General features: G+C 31.0%; 1 protein-coding gene across 6 annotated transcripts in view; it reads right to left on the bottom strand.

The window, feature by feature from the left end:
- The window catches only part of LOC106057415 (chloride channel protein 2-like), a 53,660-nt gene that overhangs the window by 18,734 nt on the left and 16,242 nt on the right, over positions 1-18,684 (bottom strand). For all 6 annotated transcript variants that reach the window (XR_008774370.1, XM_056008179.1, XM_056008182.1 and 3 more), the window contains 17 exons: positions 17,372-17,453; positions 14,839-14,907; positions 13,112-13,256; positions 12,618-12,749; positions 11,249-11,377; positions 9,430-9,563; positions 8,833-8,910; positions 8,267-8,345; positions 7,231-7,356; positions 6,953-7,037; positions 6,682-6,783; positions 5,798-5,882; positions 4,387-4,539; positions 3,685-3,754; positions 3,445-3,555; positions 2,663-2,760; positions 1,770-1,885 (listed from right to left, as the gene is read on the bottom strand). Coding sequence is in view for 5 of the 6 variants with exons in the window: in XM_056008179.1 (XP_055864154.1) it covers positions 1,770-1,885; positions 2,663-2,760; positions 3,445-3,555; positions 3,685-3,754; positions 4,387-4,539; positions 5,798-5,882; positions 6,682-6,783; positions 6,953-7,037; positions 7,231-7,356; positions 8,267-8,345; positions 8,833-8,910; positions 9,430-9,563; positions 11,249-11,377; positions 12,618-12,749; positions 13,112-13,256; positions 14,839-14,877 (1,682 nt within the window). In the remaining variant the exon portion in view is untranslated. The remainder of the gene's footprint in view (positions 1-1,769; positions 1,886-2,662; positions 2,761-3,444; positions 3,556-3,684; positions 3,755-4,386; positions 4,540-5,797; positions 5,883-6,681; positions 6,784-6,952; positions 7,038-7,230; positions 7,357-8,266; positions 8,346-8,832; positions 8,911-9,429; positions 9,564-11,248; positions 11,378-12,617; positions 12,750-13,111; positions 13,257-14,838; positions 14,908-17,371; positions 17,454-18,684) is intronic.

Here is an 18,684-nt window from a genome sequence, read left to right as displayed (position 1 = left end):
ATGTTGCATCTATCTTTAGATCTAGGCCCTGGATTTGACTCTACATCTCCTGCTATTAATATTAACAGTGATAGGTATTTATTTCTGCTGTGTCTGATTGAGAACTTCCATTTGTGATGGGTAATCTTCTTTAGTGTTATGGATATGTATGTTAGGTTATTTTTTAAGTTGCTTTGATCTAAAGTGTGATGATTGATTATGACTGTTGTTTCTTTTTTAAGTTTAGTGTTGACTAAGGTAGATCTGGTTCTGTGTTCAGCTAGTATGTATTTAGTAATTATTAGGATCTAGATCTAAGTCTAGATCTAGCTCTGAAATAGATATAGAATCTTAATATAGAATGTACTAGTCTATATTGTTATGACATGATTAGGAATAAGTTATTTGTTTCGGGAATAAGGGGAAAGTTTTAATTAGCGACAAGTGACGTGACAGATCTTTAAAAAAATAAGAACGCTCTAAGTGACGCAAAAAGGAAGACGCTTCTTGTATAGCAGTAAAATAGATACGATTTACGGACATAGCTGACATCGGACGATTCCCTTCTTGATTATTAAATATCGTTATAGAACAACATCAGCGTTGACTACATATTTGATTGTTTCGGCCTTTCGCCGGTGTTATTGAAGTAGTTGAGTTCAGCGTTAATTCCAGTCAGATCTACACTAGACATATTGCCAAGAATCAACACCGCGCGGAGGCCTTTAACAATATCTAGACTAGAACTCGTATGACTTTACACGTTTAATCTTAAAATTACTAGACCTAGGCAAATGTTATAATCAGGAATAGTAGGCCTTTTGTTACCGAGTAATGGTATACTTAGCTGTTCATATCTGATTCATTTCTTAATGTGATACTACTGTTTACATAATAAATAAATCTGCACCCCTAAGTTGTCATAAGATAAGTTATTGCCTTAATAATTAAAACTGTGTTCAATTATTAATACATTTATAATATATTTATATTATAAATATATCTAGATCTGGGCTATAGTTAGTCTTATTTAGACTGTCAAGTGTAGGCATCTATAATGAGGATATGTCAAAACTGAAAACTGTGTGCTATAAAAGTAGTTTGCTATTTTTTAAACTTATAACTAAAACGAAGTTTGTATCAAAATTCTTTCTTAAAAACAACATTTGAATCAGTATTCTATTCAATGAGTTAATTAATAAATGGAAAATATATTTTATAATGATCCATTGATACTTTTCCCATTGTGACCTTAGATGCAAATTTTTTGTACCAATGCGCGAATCTATGAATGAAGCTTGATTTATTAATGAAGAAGTGTGTGACCTTTTTAAAAAACTTGCCTCCCCTGAAGTTTTTCATTGAAAAGAAGTGTTGTTTTTTTTTAATCTGCTTGCGTAGATAATTTTAAAAATTAGATGGTTCAATTTCGGAAAAGAAAAAAGTAGCCGTTGCATCAGAACTTTGAATGATCTAAAATATCATGATGACTAATTTTCATTTTCACTTCTAGTTTCTGAGATCTAAACAGGACAGACGGATGGACAGACAGGCCACACAAAACTAATAGCCTCTTTTCTCCTTTCGGGGGCCGCTAAAAATGTTCTAAAAGAAAAATGACTTTGTATAAAGTAAAGAAACACTTTTATATAATGCAAGCTTTTAAAATTCATTATTCAGACAAAAGACTGGTGTAATCAAAACATTAATACAACTAAGACATTACCTTAATACTATTGAATCTTTTCAACATTTTCTCAAGAAAGATCTATTATGACAGTGATACTTACTTGGACTTAGCAGAAATGATGTCAGGCAGATAAGGCAACTTTTTTAATTTGATAATACTGTCATAGAATGAAGGCTGGAACATGTTGGCAACAGCATTAGCTATAAGCACTGAGATCTGCAAGAGATTTGTTATTTTAAAATTTTACTATCTAGACACTTGATATTGGTACAATTTTAATGAATTTCATTTATAATCCTGAGCATGTCACATTAAATAAAATATTAAGAATTGAATACTGTAATTCAGTGATGCCAAATGACAGCCCTGATGCCCTATCCAGCCCCACAATGCTGTGCTATCCAGGCCTGCAAAACTTCTGACCAGAGTGCATAATGTAACAGCTGACTATTTGTTTCAGTGATGTGGCCTGTGATAAGTGTGTTGAAAACTTACATAGTCCTCAGGCTGAAAAGGTTTGGGACTCACTACTGTAATGTATTGCTGAGTCAATAATGTTTAAGTTGTAAGTTTAATATTCAGTATGAAGTGACAGTATCTTTTTTGAAGTAACGTCTGTATTATATAAGATAAGAAGATAATTTGGAGTAAAAGAGAGATCACTTAGAGTTACTACTTTTATACTTTACAATTTTTAGGACAATTAGGATATTGACACATTTATGTAATGACTATTTTATGGTGAATAAACTTAGATTTGTCAATCCAAAGGTCAATACACAAAAATCAGTAACACAAACCTATGCAAAAAAGAGGAAGCTAACAAACATGCTCAAAGAAAAACATGTCAACACATCTCTAGCACTGCCTTTATTTTTCTTCATTGTATTTTTGGACCTCCAACAATTTCTTAGTAGGTAAAATGTCATTTGAGTAAATCTTCTACTTGCGATGGCTAAATATTGCCACATTTATTAACTAGCAAAAACTTACCACAGCAGGCAAAATGTGGTTTATTTGACCAGTAACTTCAAAAACAATTACTGCTGTAGAGATAGTCCTCGTCACACTGCCTGACAGACTGGCAGCACCTGTAGGTTCAAACAAAAATGTCACAATTAGCATTTTGATGATAGCCGAAAATCGCTTTATAATTCACATCACATTTTAACTTTCAAGAAACAGGTTTTTATACAAGTCAGATGTGCTAACAATAACAATCATTGTTGTCAAAACTGACTTCAGCACATTATATTTGTTCTACCTCTTCATATTTAATACAGAAGTTGATCTAATGATTATCAATGTTTCTTTAAAAAAGATTATCACATCCAATGTTTGGCTAAGCTCTAAAGATACTAGAATAGAATTATTTACTTTACAAGTTTGCCCTAGCACATGAAACACAACATTGTTTTTACCTTTGTGCATTTCTGTGGCTATTTTATAAGCTATGGTTTTGTCTTTTATGTATTATTAGTACTTTAATTTTTACTTTATCTTTTGTACTGAAGTGTCTAAAAGTTTTTGATTTAGGATTTTTTTAATGTAAAGTTTATTAAAAGAATGAACCATTGTTATAAAGTTATTTAAAAACCTTTTACACAACGTCACAAAATAAGATCATTTTATAAATATAGCCTCCTACTCAGCATGACAATACAAAAGTAATTAGGTAATTAACTACTGCATTATATGCCAAATAGATAAGGACATAGCATTAAATAATTAAGTTTCAATGTCAATATAAAAACTTGAAATACAATATCACAAACCAACAACTGCGTAACCGCCTGGAACTATTTTTCTCATCATGCCCCCAGACTCTATTCCATCAGGAAACCAAGCTGCCATACTTTCTCCAACAAGCCTACCAAAGGCTGCCCCTGGGATTAATAAGAAAATCTAAACTTACAGGTAAAAACAAAAATTGTAATCACTTTATAAATACTTATATATGATTATATATATGTTTAAAAAAATCTATTATTTTAGCATTGCAAAGGAACTTATACCTATAGTGAACACAGGAACAAAGACTCCAGCAGGTATGGGCAATGTATTGGATATAATGGTCATTAGAAACTGAAACATTGACATAGAGTACAACATTAAAGAGGGTATATACAAGGAAAGACAGATATAAAAGTAAATAAAAAATGTGACAGGAGACAAAGATAAATGAAATATTACAGCTTGTCAAAATATATAACCAACATAAATTTGATCATTGTATCTTGTATATTTATTTAGTTTTACATGTTTCGAATGTTCCTTCACAATTGAAGATTATTACATCCTAGGCCCAGTGTGGATTTAGGTGGGCAGAGTGTTGAACAGGGGACCATTAAGATAACAGTCAAAGCTTGAAAAAAAAGTGATTTGCTTATAATTGTATAGAAGAAGAAACAATGTTTGATTTTTTACATTTACTCATTGAATAATGAGGTATAATTTCAAACACAACCCTAGCAATGAGGAAAGTATAAAGTACCAAATAAATATTTAATGCTTCATCATTTTTAGTTTCAAATTTCAAATCAAATCAAAGTTTTGGTAATAAAAAAGTTGAAAAAAAAAAAAGGGTTAAAGAATAAGTCAGTATGTAAAAGTAGGGCAAAGAATGCATGGCAAATTAAACACTGACATGAACTTTTATTTTAAGCCAACACTCAGTGTAAATGTGATGTCTAGAAAGGAAACTACAACAAACTTACATTCAATATGATGTGTAAGACAAGTGTCACATAAACATTAGTCAGAGGATGGTTCCATGTGTTCAGTATAATCTCATCATTGATATTGTCAGCTTGGCCCTCAGCCCAGGTAATGTTGCTGAACAAATTATTGATGGCCATTTTGCCAGTCAGCTGAGGATCATATATGTATTACATTTGTCAACAGTATTCTTGAGAAAGCTGATTGAGAGTTAAGTTTTCTTTTTAAATCTTTGACAATTATTGGGGGGAGAAGCTGAAGAAGTAATTAGCTTGATACATGGTTTACATGGGTGTTACAAGCCCAACTAAAGGAACAATAGCTGTTACTTAATTCAAAAGATGTCCTTCAAAGCTAGATGACCACATATGAATCTTCAGCTTTACAACAAAAAAAATAATTGACTTCAGCAGAAAGATTGAACAGAAGATCTTTAACTATATTCTTATCATTTATTATAAACGTAAGAAGATTCTTTAAAAAAAGGAAGATAATAACATCCTATAATGTAAATCTTGTCATGCAGGTTAATTAGATAATTCTACTCTACTAAGAAATTGTTTTGTTCTGGCTGAACTAAGCAACCTATTTCACTAGGGAAAAAAGAGCAATTATTCAAATTCACTTTAAGATAAGGACTAGGAAATGTGTCTTTCTGAATATTTTATTTAAGTGTGCTTTTGTATTTTAAAGTCCCAAATATAAGCCATATATTCATATATCTGACTAAGGTTAAATAACAATTTAGTTTCACAAGAATTTAATGTTTGGATCATTTAAATCTACAGTATAATTTCCTTCTGTTCCAGAGAAACATTATCACAATTCCAACTACAATATAACATAGATGCAACCAGGGACTAACAGTCTTTTCTATGAGATGGAAGCAAAAACAAATCTATTGTAAGAACTACTGAATCACAAAATGAGTTAATGTGGGACAGCAGACTAAAAATGTCTACAAAATCTAATTTCAAGATTTCAAGCAAATTAATGAGAAAATATGTTCTTTATATAAAATTTTGAAGCCAAATATCTGTACTTTTTTCTCTTAAAATGGTCAAAATTGTATTAAATGAGTTATTAAGCCAAAATTTAAAAAAGAGCCATTACCAAGTAATTTTTTTTTTTCATTTCACTTTCATAAAAACTACTACAAAGATTTAACCCTATGAAAGATAGTAATATTTGTGAGTTAATATTTGACTACAGATGTACATTTACAAATGTAAATATTCAATGAGATCATGTCAAGTAGACACAAACAAAAAATGTAATATACTCAAATCTATGTGGGTTGTCTTCTCAGATGTTATACATTAGCATGAATGTTATTACATACATGTCAATGTACATGAGAATCAGCAATAACAGAATACATTCTATAGCAAAAATCTATCCTAAACCTACCTTGCCAGCAAAAAACTGGCCAAGTCCAGGTGGGAATGTCATAGATGCTATCACAAATGTTATAACACTTGGGTAAATAAAACGACTGAAAGAAAAAAAATAGCAACTGATACTTAAACATATAAATCCATTTATTTTTAGAAAATGACATAAGTATACATATGAAGAAAAAAAATTGTCAAAGCTAATATGGCAAACATTAGTATATGATACACATGGATTGCAACTCTAGAATGATAGCTAAATTTTTCTACATGTACACATCTGCTTCAAGTTGATCTGTTTCTAATCTAATGCAAATTTAGTTTCATTATTTGTAACAGAACAATGTTAGCAATGTTGAATGCTAGGCTGTTCAACATAAGAAAAAATCAAACCATGCAAGGCAAGTTTTGATAGTGTTAAAAAAAAAAAGGTGAAAACTTCAACCTTTTGTGCTGTGGCTAGTCGCCGTGTGAATTAATTGAGTTTGGATTGTTAATTTAAATGTTGTTAAATGCTTCAGATTTAAGAAATGACTTCTAATTTTTACTCAGACATTGGGCCCAATCTGTTCTTGTTCCTTCCAGTTATATGATAAAATAATAAGATTGACAACAATGCTTGTCAAAATTATATTTAGTGAACTATAAGTTGAAAGACAGCACAATGAAATATCATTGTGTATCTAAGAAAAGTAAGTATATGAATCACCAAAAACCTACCAATAGGACCTGATTAAACTCCAGACACTACATTTTAACATATTTCTTATGCACTTTATTTTTTTTAAGCTTTTTTTAATTACATACTTAAATTAAAAATATTTTATTAAGATTTCATTGGCCCAAATGTGAAATTTCCTATTTAATTAAATGTTTCAGACAATTAAAAATGAAACATACTTTTTCTGTAAAAATCTGGATAGTTTTTTGCGACGTCTAGTAAACAAAATAACACTTCTGTGACCAAGAATAAAGAGAGCTCCACCAAGACCGCAAGCTACTCTAAATTTAATGAAAGAAAAAAAGTACATTAAATACATATTTCGTCAATTAAGGTAATACAAAAAATATATTAAAAATGTATCTCGAGAAAAAAATTTAAATTTCTTAAAAGCATAATTAATTTAACTTTTAGCTTGAAAGAACATTAAGGTTTAAAGTAAAAACTCACCCTAGAAATGCAAAAGCAAACAATTCTAGAGCATCAAAAGGAAATTCTGATCTTAGAGAAGTCTTGAATAATGCATTGAATTTTTCTGTAGGTAGATCAAAGTGCAATGTTAAAATTAGTGGAAATCATATTGTTAAAGCACATTTCAATTTGTTATACATGGAATAAAGAAAACTACAACAAACATGCTGCTTTGTAAAAAAAGAAAACTTCATATTCCCACTTTATACAGGACGTAACTTTCAAACAAGATAACATTAGAAAAGACATGTACGTACCTTCACTTTTAAACCAGTATGCTAACAATTTAAACATAAGAGCTCCACAGACAGCAGAGAAGAAACCTCTCCAGTAGTTTCTCACAGCAAAGTATGTGGCTGTGACCTCAAGACTGAATAGTACACCTGTGAGATTATCAATTTTATCACGTTTTTTTAAACAGAATCTTAAAAAAAAATAGAAATCAAAGGAAGGGTAGGATGAAATCAAGTAGATAAGCTAAGTGGATTTTATTTTGTATTTATATTAAGCTATTCAAACAGAAGATCTGTTAATGTACAAGGAGCTTAACCTTACAATAAAGGGCAAAAGAAATAGGCATGGTCTTATACAACATAGACATTCCTTAAAAATTAATATTATTTATAAATTTTAACCCAGACCTCCTACAGGGTGACAAGAGTTGAAATGTAATAATGTTTGAATTTGGGACCATCTTAACAAAAGTCCAAAATGCATAAAAATTGTTCAGGCAGCCATTAACTAAATAATATCTAATTGTATGCATGATTATTAGTTTGAGAATTTAAAAATAAAATTTTTAAAAAGCAAATAACATTAAACTTAAAACTTCTAATTTAGTTTTTATCTTACTCCTAACAATTTGTTTCCAAATTGAAGTAGAACAACAAACTAGTCACTGCACAACATACACATTTCTAACTAATTGCCAATGAAGATTATTTCAGTTTTGATGACTTTTGTTCTTTTTGTTTTAAATTTACATTTCTTTTCACAATCTTTACACAATATTTCTTTTTAGAAAAACACTATAGTGACACAAAAAGACTATTGAAATGTATAATGACGATTGATTGTAAAAAATTAATAAAAATGAATGAAGTCATTGTATATACATACATTTTATCAATATTAATTACACTCAGTTCTTATCTATTTATCAAAAGTTATTAAATATATGATTACGAGTATAAAAATTTATTTCCAACCAAAAGAAGAATTTTAGGGCACATTTATACAGTCACAGTATTTTTAATCTTTACAATGACTGTTCATATATACATTTAGTCATACCCCCAATAGGTGTAGCAAATGTTCCAGCCACTCCTACAGCACATGCAGCAGCCAACATTTCTGTCCTTCGAGATTCATTCTGAAATACACACAAATTTGACATAAATGGTATAAACCTTTATAAAATATGGAAATAGCCTGGTATATATAAGTGGTCAACTAGTAAAGCATATTGGGGTTAAATTAAAGGTTATGGATGTAAACATATACTGAACTATGCTTTGGTGCCAACCAACAGTAGTGGATAGCATATCTTTAAAGGAATGGTCTAGCCATGCAATACCCCATAAACTTGCCACTAGATAACTGTACTCTATTTAATCTACCCATGTCTAATCTTGTCTTAGAATTTCAGATGTTCTTTCTTGACAAAAGGTTATTATGTCGAAGCTCAGCAGGTGACAAAAAAACAAACAGTAGTGAACATTCCCAAGCAAATACCATTTAATGCTTACAACGTCATTATCAGAAATGAGCACAATCTCATAATCTCATTTAAGAATATGGAAGTTTTACATGAGAAGATAGGACCTTAACCCTAAATTCAACCCATGTTTCTCTCTTACCTCATAAATGCCTCTGAAAGAGGTGATAGCTTTGCTAAGAAGTGTAGCCACAATGCTTGCTATATGCACAAATGGGCCCTAAATTTTAAACAAATAAAAATAATTTATATTTCAAACTCACAAAGCTTACTAAATTTACTTTCTTATGATCTAAAGTCCATCTAAGTAAAATATGCAATAAACTGAAATATTTAGAAAAAGTTGACAATCCAACAAAATTTTCAATAAATTATTTCAATAATAATATAAACCTATGAATATAGGCCTATATAATAATGAAACTTTTGATGTTCTATCAATCTGAGTCTCGAGTAAAAACTGACTTATAAAACCTAGACTTATTTTTAACCCTTCTTACCCTAGATTTATTTCTAACCCTAAATCTAATACTGCCATAAAACTTAATCACATATTATATACCAGCCTATATTTTTATAAACCTATGCAGACCCTAAAAAAAAAGATCCCTATGGTGATCCTAGATCTAGCATGAATCTAAACCTCAAAAACACAACAATAAAAAACATTACACCTCTAAATTATCCAGAAGATTTACAATAGAACTATCCAAATGATCACTTCCTATATAAATCCTACCTCTTTTCCAAACGGCAAAGTGCTTCCTAAAGAAGAACAAAGTCCTACAACTTTTGCTATAAGAGTTCTGAAAGTCAAATACTCTTTGAGAACAACTCCTCTGAGTATTGTCTTCATCTCTGGTATACCAGAGCCTGAAATAGTTGGATATTGATAGATACAACATATACAATACTACTCTGTATTATGTGTAGAAATAACCAAGTGTGCAAACACAAAAGGTTATAACAACAATGATAGCATCAAACCAGCAGAACTTATTTATCCAATAATATTTATACAGTACATAAGTAAACGTCTTTATTCAAAAACAATTTCTAAGATGACATCTCTACCTTAAAATTCCCACCAACTCTGGTTATAGGTTAACTTAAAAACTTAATTATTAAACAATATAAACGAATATTTATATAAAAGTTTTACAACTATATGATTAATTTATGTAATATATTTTATAAGTTATTTTTCTTTATATGTAATCAGATAAGAATTTTGGTCTTTACAGCTTTAGTCACAACTCACAAAACTAGGGACCCCTCAACTCAAGAAAATATTAAGAAACTGGAACAGACACAAAATAGAGCAGTGAGATTCATAACAAACGAATATTCACATTTGACTAGAGTAACACCTTTAGTAAAATCACTAAATTTAGAAAGCCTTCAGGACAGAAGACTCAAAAGTAAAGTAGCAATTATACATAAAACACTGAACCATAATCTTCAAATACAAAAACAAAATTTAATAAAATACTCTGAAAGACACAAAGATAAAGGCACATTCCTCATCCCATATGCTAGGACAAATTTGTACAAATACTCCTTCTTCGCTAGTGCTATTAGAGCATGGAATGGGTTGCCTGAGCTAGCCAGGAAAACCAGTGACTTGGCAGAAATTAAGTCATTGGTTAATATGCATGACTAAATGCATGACGCGTAGGGCGTAATCATCTTCTTTTCTGAACTAAAGTCTGTATTATATACAATATTATATAAGATAAGATATTCTAAAAATTTCCCACAAGTCTCAGGCAAATCAGACAGGTCGACCTGTATTATGGTCATGTGATCAAAAGCCTTCATGGATGAGAGACAGTGTGTAAGAAAGGCAGTTCAGTCCAAGACAGCAAGGCAGTAAGGACGGTGTGGTACAATATGAGTCCAAAGAGACTAGTAGTGTTTAGTAGGCAGTTCTGTTAAGTACAAGAAAGCATTTGAAGTTAGTGTAGCCAATTGTGTTGTATTAACTGTTAATTTATTTGTGATTAAACCACCACATTGTTATAAACAACTCATGTTGTCAAGTTCTTGTACTAGATGTGCTGTATTGAGCAGTGTTTACAGAAGGCCTGGTAGAGAAGATCGTAACAATGCTATATGGATTTGGTCAAAAATTTTAAAGTAGATTAGCAAACTAAGCTAGGATGAAGCTGATTTCTTAAGTGTACTGATGATCAACAGCAATTGGTTGTTACTAAAACTTGTTTTTTTTTTTTTTTCCATTTGGCCTTTTCAAATTATCAAAATTAGAAAATTTCCTGACATTAAAATTTTGTTATCAATATTTTTCATCTAGCTTCAAAAACGTTTCAAGGACTTGACTAGGTTTCAAAGATCTGTACAAACATTGCCTTTTTTTTTTTTTATAGATGTCAGATACAAAAGTTGGAGGCAAATAGCTCTAAAAAAAAATAATCATGACTCATATCAGGAACCTTTAGTGCAGGATTCTAAACCTTCAACTGAAGCATATATTTCAATGGGATGAAAATGAAATCTCTTGATAAAATCATTAAAATTGCAAAAACAAAGCTAAATACCTATAGCCTGTGGAGATACTAAATGTGTGAATCCAACAGCAAATAGAATAAACAACATGGAGTAGGACACCCAGGCAACATATTGTAAACCAACAGAAAACTGTAGCTCATCATACAACCAGAATTTAGCTGAGGAGCAAAAGTTATCTGATTATTTTCTACAAACAGAACATTTATAAATAAAATTCAAGTTTTTAAATGAAATATGTTAAGTTTTGCATCACATAAATACTAGTATTCTCTATAGAAAACAGTAAATGGTAAAAAAAAAAAAAGAAATTAATTGATCAATTAATAACATATAACATTAAGACTAGGATAATTGGGAACCACTGTGACCCAACAAAATAATGCGAAATTTCCTGACAAAATAGCACAGACTTATATATGATGTGTATAAAAGTACCGGATTATTAGTAATTTAATTTTTTATGTCTCTTTTATCTTTTTCAATATTAATAGATCTGAAAGTATGCCATATTTGCAGAGAACGAGAGTACTTTAAACTATGTTCGACTCTTCAGGAAACTACTTTAAGGAATGTAGAGATTGTGAACAGGCCAATCTATCACGAACAAACAGTTAATGGAGGTATGGCACCATGCATTTCAGTTGCCTATTGAAGGTCATCACCCTAATGTGCACAAGTTATTCTCTTGCTTCCTCAGAGAACAGGAGAACACTGAGAACAAGATTCTAAGGTACAATGCTGGAGAATGAAGTAAAGCTGCAAAGTACCTTGAACTTAACAGACGTCTTGCAGCTATATTGCCAATGTACGAAAACAAGCCAGTGATGGAATTTCTACGTGACTTTTCCTACAATTTAACTTTGTGAAAGTTTGTGTGTGTGTATATAAATCTGACAAGTATCTTTGCCTGTTTTCAAAGTACACTTTTGGAATGTAAATAAATGATATATTTTGAAATAAGTCATTATAGCTTATTATAATTTTTGCTTACTGTTTGTATGTTTATATTTTAAGATATCTAAAGTGTTTCCTGCAAAATGACTGAAAAATAATAACATTAAAACAAAAAAAAAAATATTGGCTCTATTCATATTTTACAATATCTAAAGTATTTCTTTCAAAATGACTGAAATATATTTTTCTGTGCTATTTTGTCAGAGTACCGGGATTCACAATCAATGATATCTACATTTAATAAAATTAAGGTATATGATTTATGCTTTTGTTCTTTTTTTTTTTTTAATCAAAGCATTATCTTTTAAAATAGTGAAAGAGGTATGTATGTCTGTGTGAGCATATGTGTTTGTGTATGCATGCTCATACAGACCATCTCAGCTAACTTAGCTTCACAGGGCTCAGGAGCTCCATGTTACAATGTTTCTCATTCTGCCCACTTACCTTCTTGACACTTTTCTATCACAGTATCCATGGCAAAGCTCAACCAAGCATTTAAAATTCCAAGTATAGCTAGAAAGATCCAGTCTTCACCAATCTTGAGAAATATAATATCTATAACATCTGTTACTCTCTCTAAAATAAAAAAATAAAAAGATTCTTATTATTGTGATGCTATACATTAATGAAAATTGTTTCTTTATAAACATAGAGCTTATAAAATTAAAATGATTAGATTAAATCTTTCTACCAGATTTAAAACAAATATGAAAATTATCTTTTTTTCCCCATTAAACTGTGAGTGAATGTTAAGGTCATTAATCACTTATGACTTTGTGCTACTTGAGAAGCAAAGTTATTGCTATTAATTTATTGAAGCACATTACATTTTTTACACTTATTTTTTTAATGTACGAGTTTAGCAAGATTGTATTTAAAAAAATGTTTTCGTGGTAGTTGAAAATGAATAATTTCATAACTTTTAAGAAACTACATACTAAAATATTTCCTCATGCATTGGAAGCGTAGCTTTTTAGGTTTGACTTCTCTTTCTTCTTCTTTGGCGGCTTGTTGTAATTGAAGGCCATGAGCTGCTTGGAACTTAGCAAAAGAGCTCAGCTCTTGTGTATACTTTCCATAAAGCTGAGAAACAAAAGTACATTTATTATGTTAATTAGGATCCACACTTAAAAAGCAATGTAGTGAAAAGTAAGAAGTATAATTTTTAGCCAGCTTTATGATTAACTGCCACTAATAAATTGATCCTCTTGAACTAATTTCAAAAATCCAATTAATGATCTTGACAGAAAGTACAATTTAATAATCTGAACCTTTCAAATTAAGAGATTTTGAAATTCAGATCCAAATCCATGTGTTCATTAAAGAAAGAGAAAAAATATTGTAATCATTTTACAATTATATAAAGTCATGCTTTATTTAAATATCACAGCAAATACTACAAAAAAAGAGCCTACTTTTGGTTTCTTTTTCAACAGTTTGAAAAACAGCCTAAAATCAAAATCCTATTTTTTAATCAGTCTAGTTGTTTCAGAAATGTTGATGGATGGTCATTTATATAAATGTGATTCTTTTTATACCTGGCCATTAAACAGCTTCATATTATCAGAATAACATGGAAATAGTCAAATATAGCTTTGTCTTTTATCATTTTGGTCTCAATAGAGAGCTGTAAATATCCAACTATTGCAAGCTAAATACTTAAGTTTATAATATCCAATTTAATGTCTGTAAAATGATTTGATATGATGAGCAAATCTATTTTTTAACATGTTTAACATAACTGAAAATCTACAGGCTCAATTTTTGTTATTTTTAAATTAAATGCTGCCAGCAAAAGCAACAAATAAAAATGACCATGATATTCATTTTTGAATACCTTAAGAAAGTAAATACCACTTAGCTCTTAATTTTATCACAAAAATCAAATATTATAAAAAATGATAAAGTCAGTCAGACATACTCATTCTGACAAAACACTTCTTCAACTTTCAAACAGATTCTGAAAATAGATCTACTACATTGCCACACTTTCTGCATATTGTCAAGGACACTGAGACACAGAATATGTTTTCCAAAATTTCTAGTCCTGATTTACTTTACTTACATTCTTCTTATTATTATTAATTACTTTACTAATTAAAACATTTTACTGATTTCACTCTAATAATTACAACATAATATACAAGTCTTTCCAGTTTAAAACCATATAATAGTTTGTTGACTTTTAATGGACTATTGCTTGATAATGGAATCTATTTACTGTCAATCAGTGATTCTAAGCCTTTTGAGAGCTAGGATATAATGTGCCCTTAAAAAGCTTTTGATTCATAGGCACATTTCACAAGTTGCAAGTACAAAAAAAAACACTGCCATTAATTTCTTCAACAAATGTAAGTGTTAGGTAATCTAGATGGACTCTGAAAAGTCTAAATTAAAAATCCCAGCCTTCCTGAAGGATTTAAAGTCCAGGTCATTAATCTTGCACCAAATCTTTCCTCATTCAAACACAATGTATATCATTTTAAGCATCGAGAATGAATTTAAACAAAAAAACTTATATTATCAATGAACATTTGCTCCACAGAACAGGGATATGAATGCCAACTACCTATATGAGCCACAGGTTAAAAGTCGTATTTATAGAGTAGTTAAAATATAGGCCAACAGTATCAGTAATGAGTTTAATGTCTGTACTGTTACTTACCAATGTTTGCTCATAACCAAAACTTGATTTGCTAGTCATTTTTTTTTATTAATATTTAGCTGTTGCTATCTAAAAAAATAAATAAACAAACATTTATTAGATAATAAATAAACTTTGTTACATTTAAGCATTAACAACAAGGGTTGTGTGAAAATAAGAAATACCAATTTTTGTTTTACATGTTTGGGATGTTCCTTCATAATTAAAGATTATTACATCCTAGCCCAAAGCTCCCACAGGGATGGCAGCAAGCAGACTTTGAACCCTGGACCATCAAAATGTCAGTCTAGGGTGCATAACACACAACCAGGCAGCCATTCTACTTTCTATCTATTATAGTTATAGTATTGCTAGAAGCAATAAGCAAAGTCATGTAAATGCAATTGTTATATGTTATGTTTATATCACAAATGGAAAAAGATCTTTTAGGACATTGGGGGTAAAGGTATTGCTAAGCAAGTGTTTGTTTTTGTTTAGAAAAATGCATTATCATAATAATTTGGTTTGTTTTAGTAACCTGAAATTAATGCAGCTATTAAGATCACTGCCAAAAAATATGGCCCACTTGAGAAAAACATACTAAGAAATCTATTTATTTTAAACATTGAAAAATAATTTTCTTTGGTGTACCATTTAAACTGGAGAAGCAGAGGCTGAGCGGTAAAGCACTTGGCTTCCAAACTGGGGGTCAGGCTTCAAATCCTGTTGAATACTGGGATTCCTAATTTCAGAATCTTTAGGCGCCTCTGAGTCCACCCAGCTCTAATGGGTACCTGACATTAGTTGGGGGAAAAGTAAATGCGGTTGGTCGTTGTGCTGGCCACATGACACCCTCGTAAGCCGTAAAACACAAAAACAGTTGACCTATACATAATCTGCCCTATAGACCACAAGTTCTGAAAGGGGAACTTTACCTTTTTTTTTTTTTTTTACCAATATAACCATCACAAAGAGGATGCAAGGCACCTATCACAAAAACAAACATACACAAGAACTCTTGCATTCCCTTAACAATTAAATTCATAGAATAAAACCCAAATTTCTTTTCACACACTCACACCATGCCTTTAGATACTAGATAAAAGTTAACTAAGGAAATATCTTGAATAATACTTGAGTGACTAGATATATCTAGACTCTAGATTTAGATTTAGATCAATTAGTAAAAGACCTGTGTTTTCAGAATGTTTTATGGATATGTAAGAAGTTAGCATTTTTAGTTATAGATTATAGATCTAGAGGGTTTGTGGTTGAGTGGTTAAAAGCTTGGCTTCTGAACATGGAGTCCTGGGTTTGAATCTTGGTGAAGACTGGGATTTTGAATTTCTGGATTTTTAGTTTAGGGCGTTCCTGAGTCAACCCAACTCTAATGGATACCTGATATTAGTTGGGGAAAAGTAAAGGCGGTTAGTCATTGTGCTGGCCACATGACACCCTAGTTTACCGTTCAAAATCAACACCGATAACAGTAAACTCAGGTGTACCTCAAGGAACAGTCTTGGGTCCACTACTATTTTTAATTTACATAAATGATTTACCAAATTGCATTAGTTCAGGAACAAAAGTCAGATTATTTGCAGACGATTGCATAATATATAGAACAATAAAAACAACACAAGACACAGATATTTTACAAAGAGAATTAGATGAATTACAGAAATGGGAATCAAATTGGAGCATGTCTTTCCACCCAGAAAAATGTCAGTTGTTAAGAGTAACAAAAAAACTAAAACAAATTAATTCCACTTATCTTATTCATGGCAAACCAGTAACACAGACTAAAAACGCAAAATACCTAGGTGTTATAATAAATGAAAAACTGTCATGGAATCCACATATTGATGAAACTACAAAAAAATCAAACAAAGCATTAGGATTTATTAAAAGAAATTTCTATAAATCAAATAAGAACATAAAACTAAAATGTTATTTAACCTTGGTTAGGCCAATAATAGAATATGCATCCTCTGTTTGGGACCCCTCAACTCAAGAAAACATTAAGAAACTAGAACAGACACAAAATAGAGCAGTGCGATTCATAACAAACGAATATTCACATTTGACTAGAGTAACACCTTTAGTAAAATCACTAAATTTAGAAAGCCTTCAGGACAGAAGGCTCAAAAGTAAAGTAGCAATAATACATAAAACACTGAACCATAATCTTCAAATACAAAAACAAAATTTAATAAAATACTCTGAAAGACACAAAGATAAAGGCACATTCCTCGTCCCATATGCTAGGACAAATTTGTACAAATACTCCTTCTTCCCTAGTGCTATTAGAGCATGGAATGGGTTGCCTGAGCTAGCCAGGAAAACCAGTGACTTGGCAGAATTTAAGTCATTGGTTAATATGCATGACTAAATGCATGACGCGTAGGACGTAATCATCTTCTTTTTTGAAGTAACGTCTGTATTATATAAGATAAGATAAAAGGAAACTGATGACCTTACAGTTTAACATCATGTGCCCTATAATTTTTACTACTCTATTTAATTATACTTGTACAGATTAGTTAGTATTACTCACTGAGTATTAGAGTCTAGATCACTTCTTCTTCTTCTTCTTCTAGCCAGCTTTATTGCTGCTGAGCTGTGAGCTCTTTTGCAGACTGTGCCAAGGAAAAAAAGTGTGCTGTTTTAGTCTAGATCACGAGACTAAGACTAACTTTATAGTTAATATATAGACTATAGAGCAGGGGTTCTCAACCTGTGGAGCGTGTCCCTCTTTGGGGAGTCCATTGATGATTAGCCATCAAATACATGGATTTTTATATTGGCTATTCCATAGGAAGTTACTTTTGCTAAAATTATTTTTCAAGGATTGATAAGAAGGATTTCAAACTTTTTAATTGATGCATAATTGCCATAATAATATTTTAAATAGTTTAAAATAATGCAACTCACTGCATAACGAAACATTACACATTTCGGAATCACAAATATTATTTCAATGGAAATGTTGCGAAGTAAAGAATTTGATTTATAATTAATTGTACGCCATCATTTTATAGTTCCATTTATTGAAGGTAATATTTGATTTTTTAATGACTAATTTTTGCAATATGGTTTCCTTCAATGCCTTAAACTTCAATGTGTCATTTGTAATGATGTTTTATAAGCCGAATCTATGAAGCCAAAATAACTGACATCATTTTGAGAAAAAAACATCTATCAGAACTTTTCCGACAGTGGTAGCCAGTATTTTAGAGGTATAGGTGGGTTAATAATGATGGCAATTTTAAAGATGAATTTCTCTTTTCCAAACCAATTGAAACGATTACAACAACAGCATGTAATGTATAAGAGAAATTTGGTTAATTTTAGAAATGCTAAAATTTTCATGGAAAAATTATTTGTAGTATCTACACAGATAGTGCTCCAAGTTTGCTTGTATGTTTGGATGTCCACATCTGATAACAAATGAGTCAACAAAAGTCACAGTAACTCACTGTATAATTCACTGACAAATATTAGTAATTCTGCTACAAGAATGAGCAATCATCATCATCATCAAACTCCATTAGAGTGAGGGCTTGAGAGGCTCAAATCCTCTCTTGCAAAAGCCTTGGACAGAAACCCTGCTGTCTTGCGTAGTGCATAAATGTCGCCATACAGGTCGAGAATTTTGGGTTTCCCAGACCTGTCAAGACAGAGATCAGCAAGTCTGGGGCAGTCAAACAGAATATGAGGCACGGTTTCCTCTTCTTCCCCGCAGCGAGGGGCACCGTGAATCAAAATTTGGCCATAGCCGCGAGAAATATGGGCCAACAGGACAGTGGCCTGTCCTGCACTGTGCTATAATAACTTGCTCAGGCCTGGACAGCCTCCACCACGGGAAAG

The sequence above is a fragment of the Biomphalaria glabrata genome, chromosome 13 (assembly GCF_947242115.1).
Source record: "Biomphalaria glabrata chromosome 13, xgBioGlab47.1, whole genome shotgun sequence".
In the NCBI taxonomy this organism is placed as follows: domain Eukaryota; kingdom Metazoa; phylum Mollusca; class Gastropoda; family Planorbidae; genus Biomphalaria; species Biomphalaria glabrata.
This window is presented reverse-complemented; position numbering and strand designations above follow the sequence as displayed.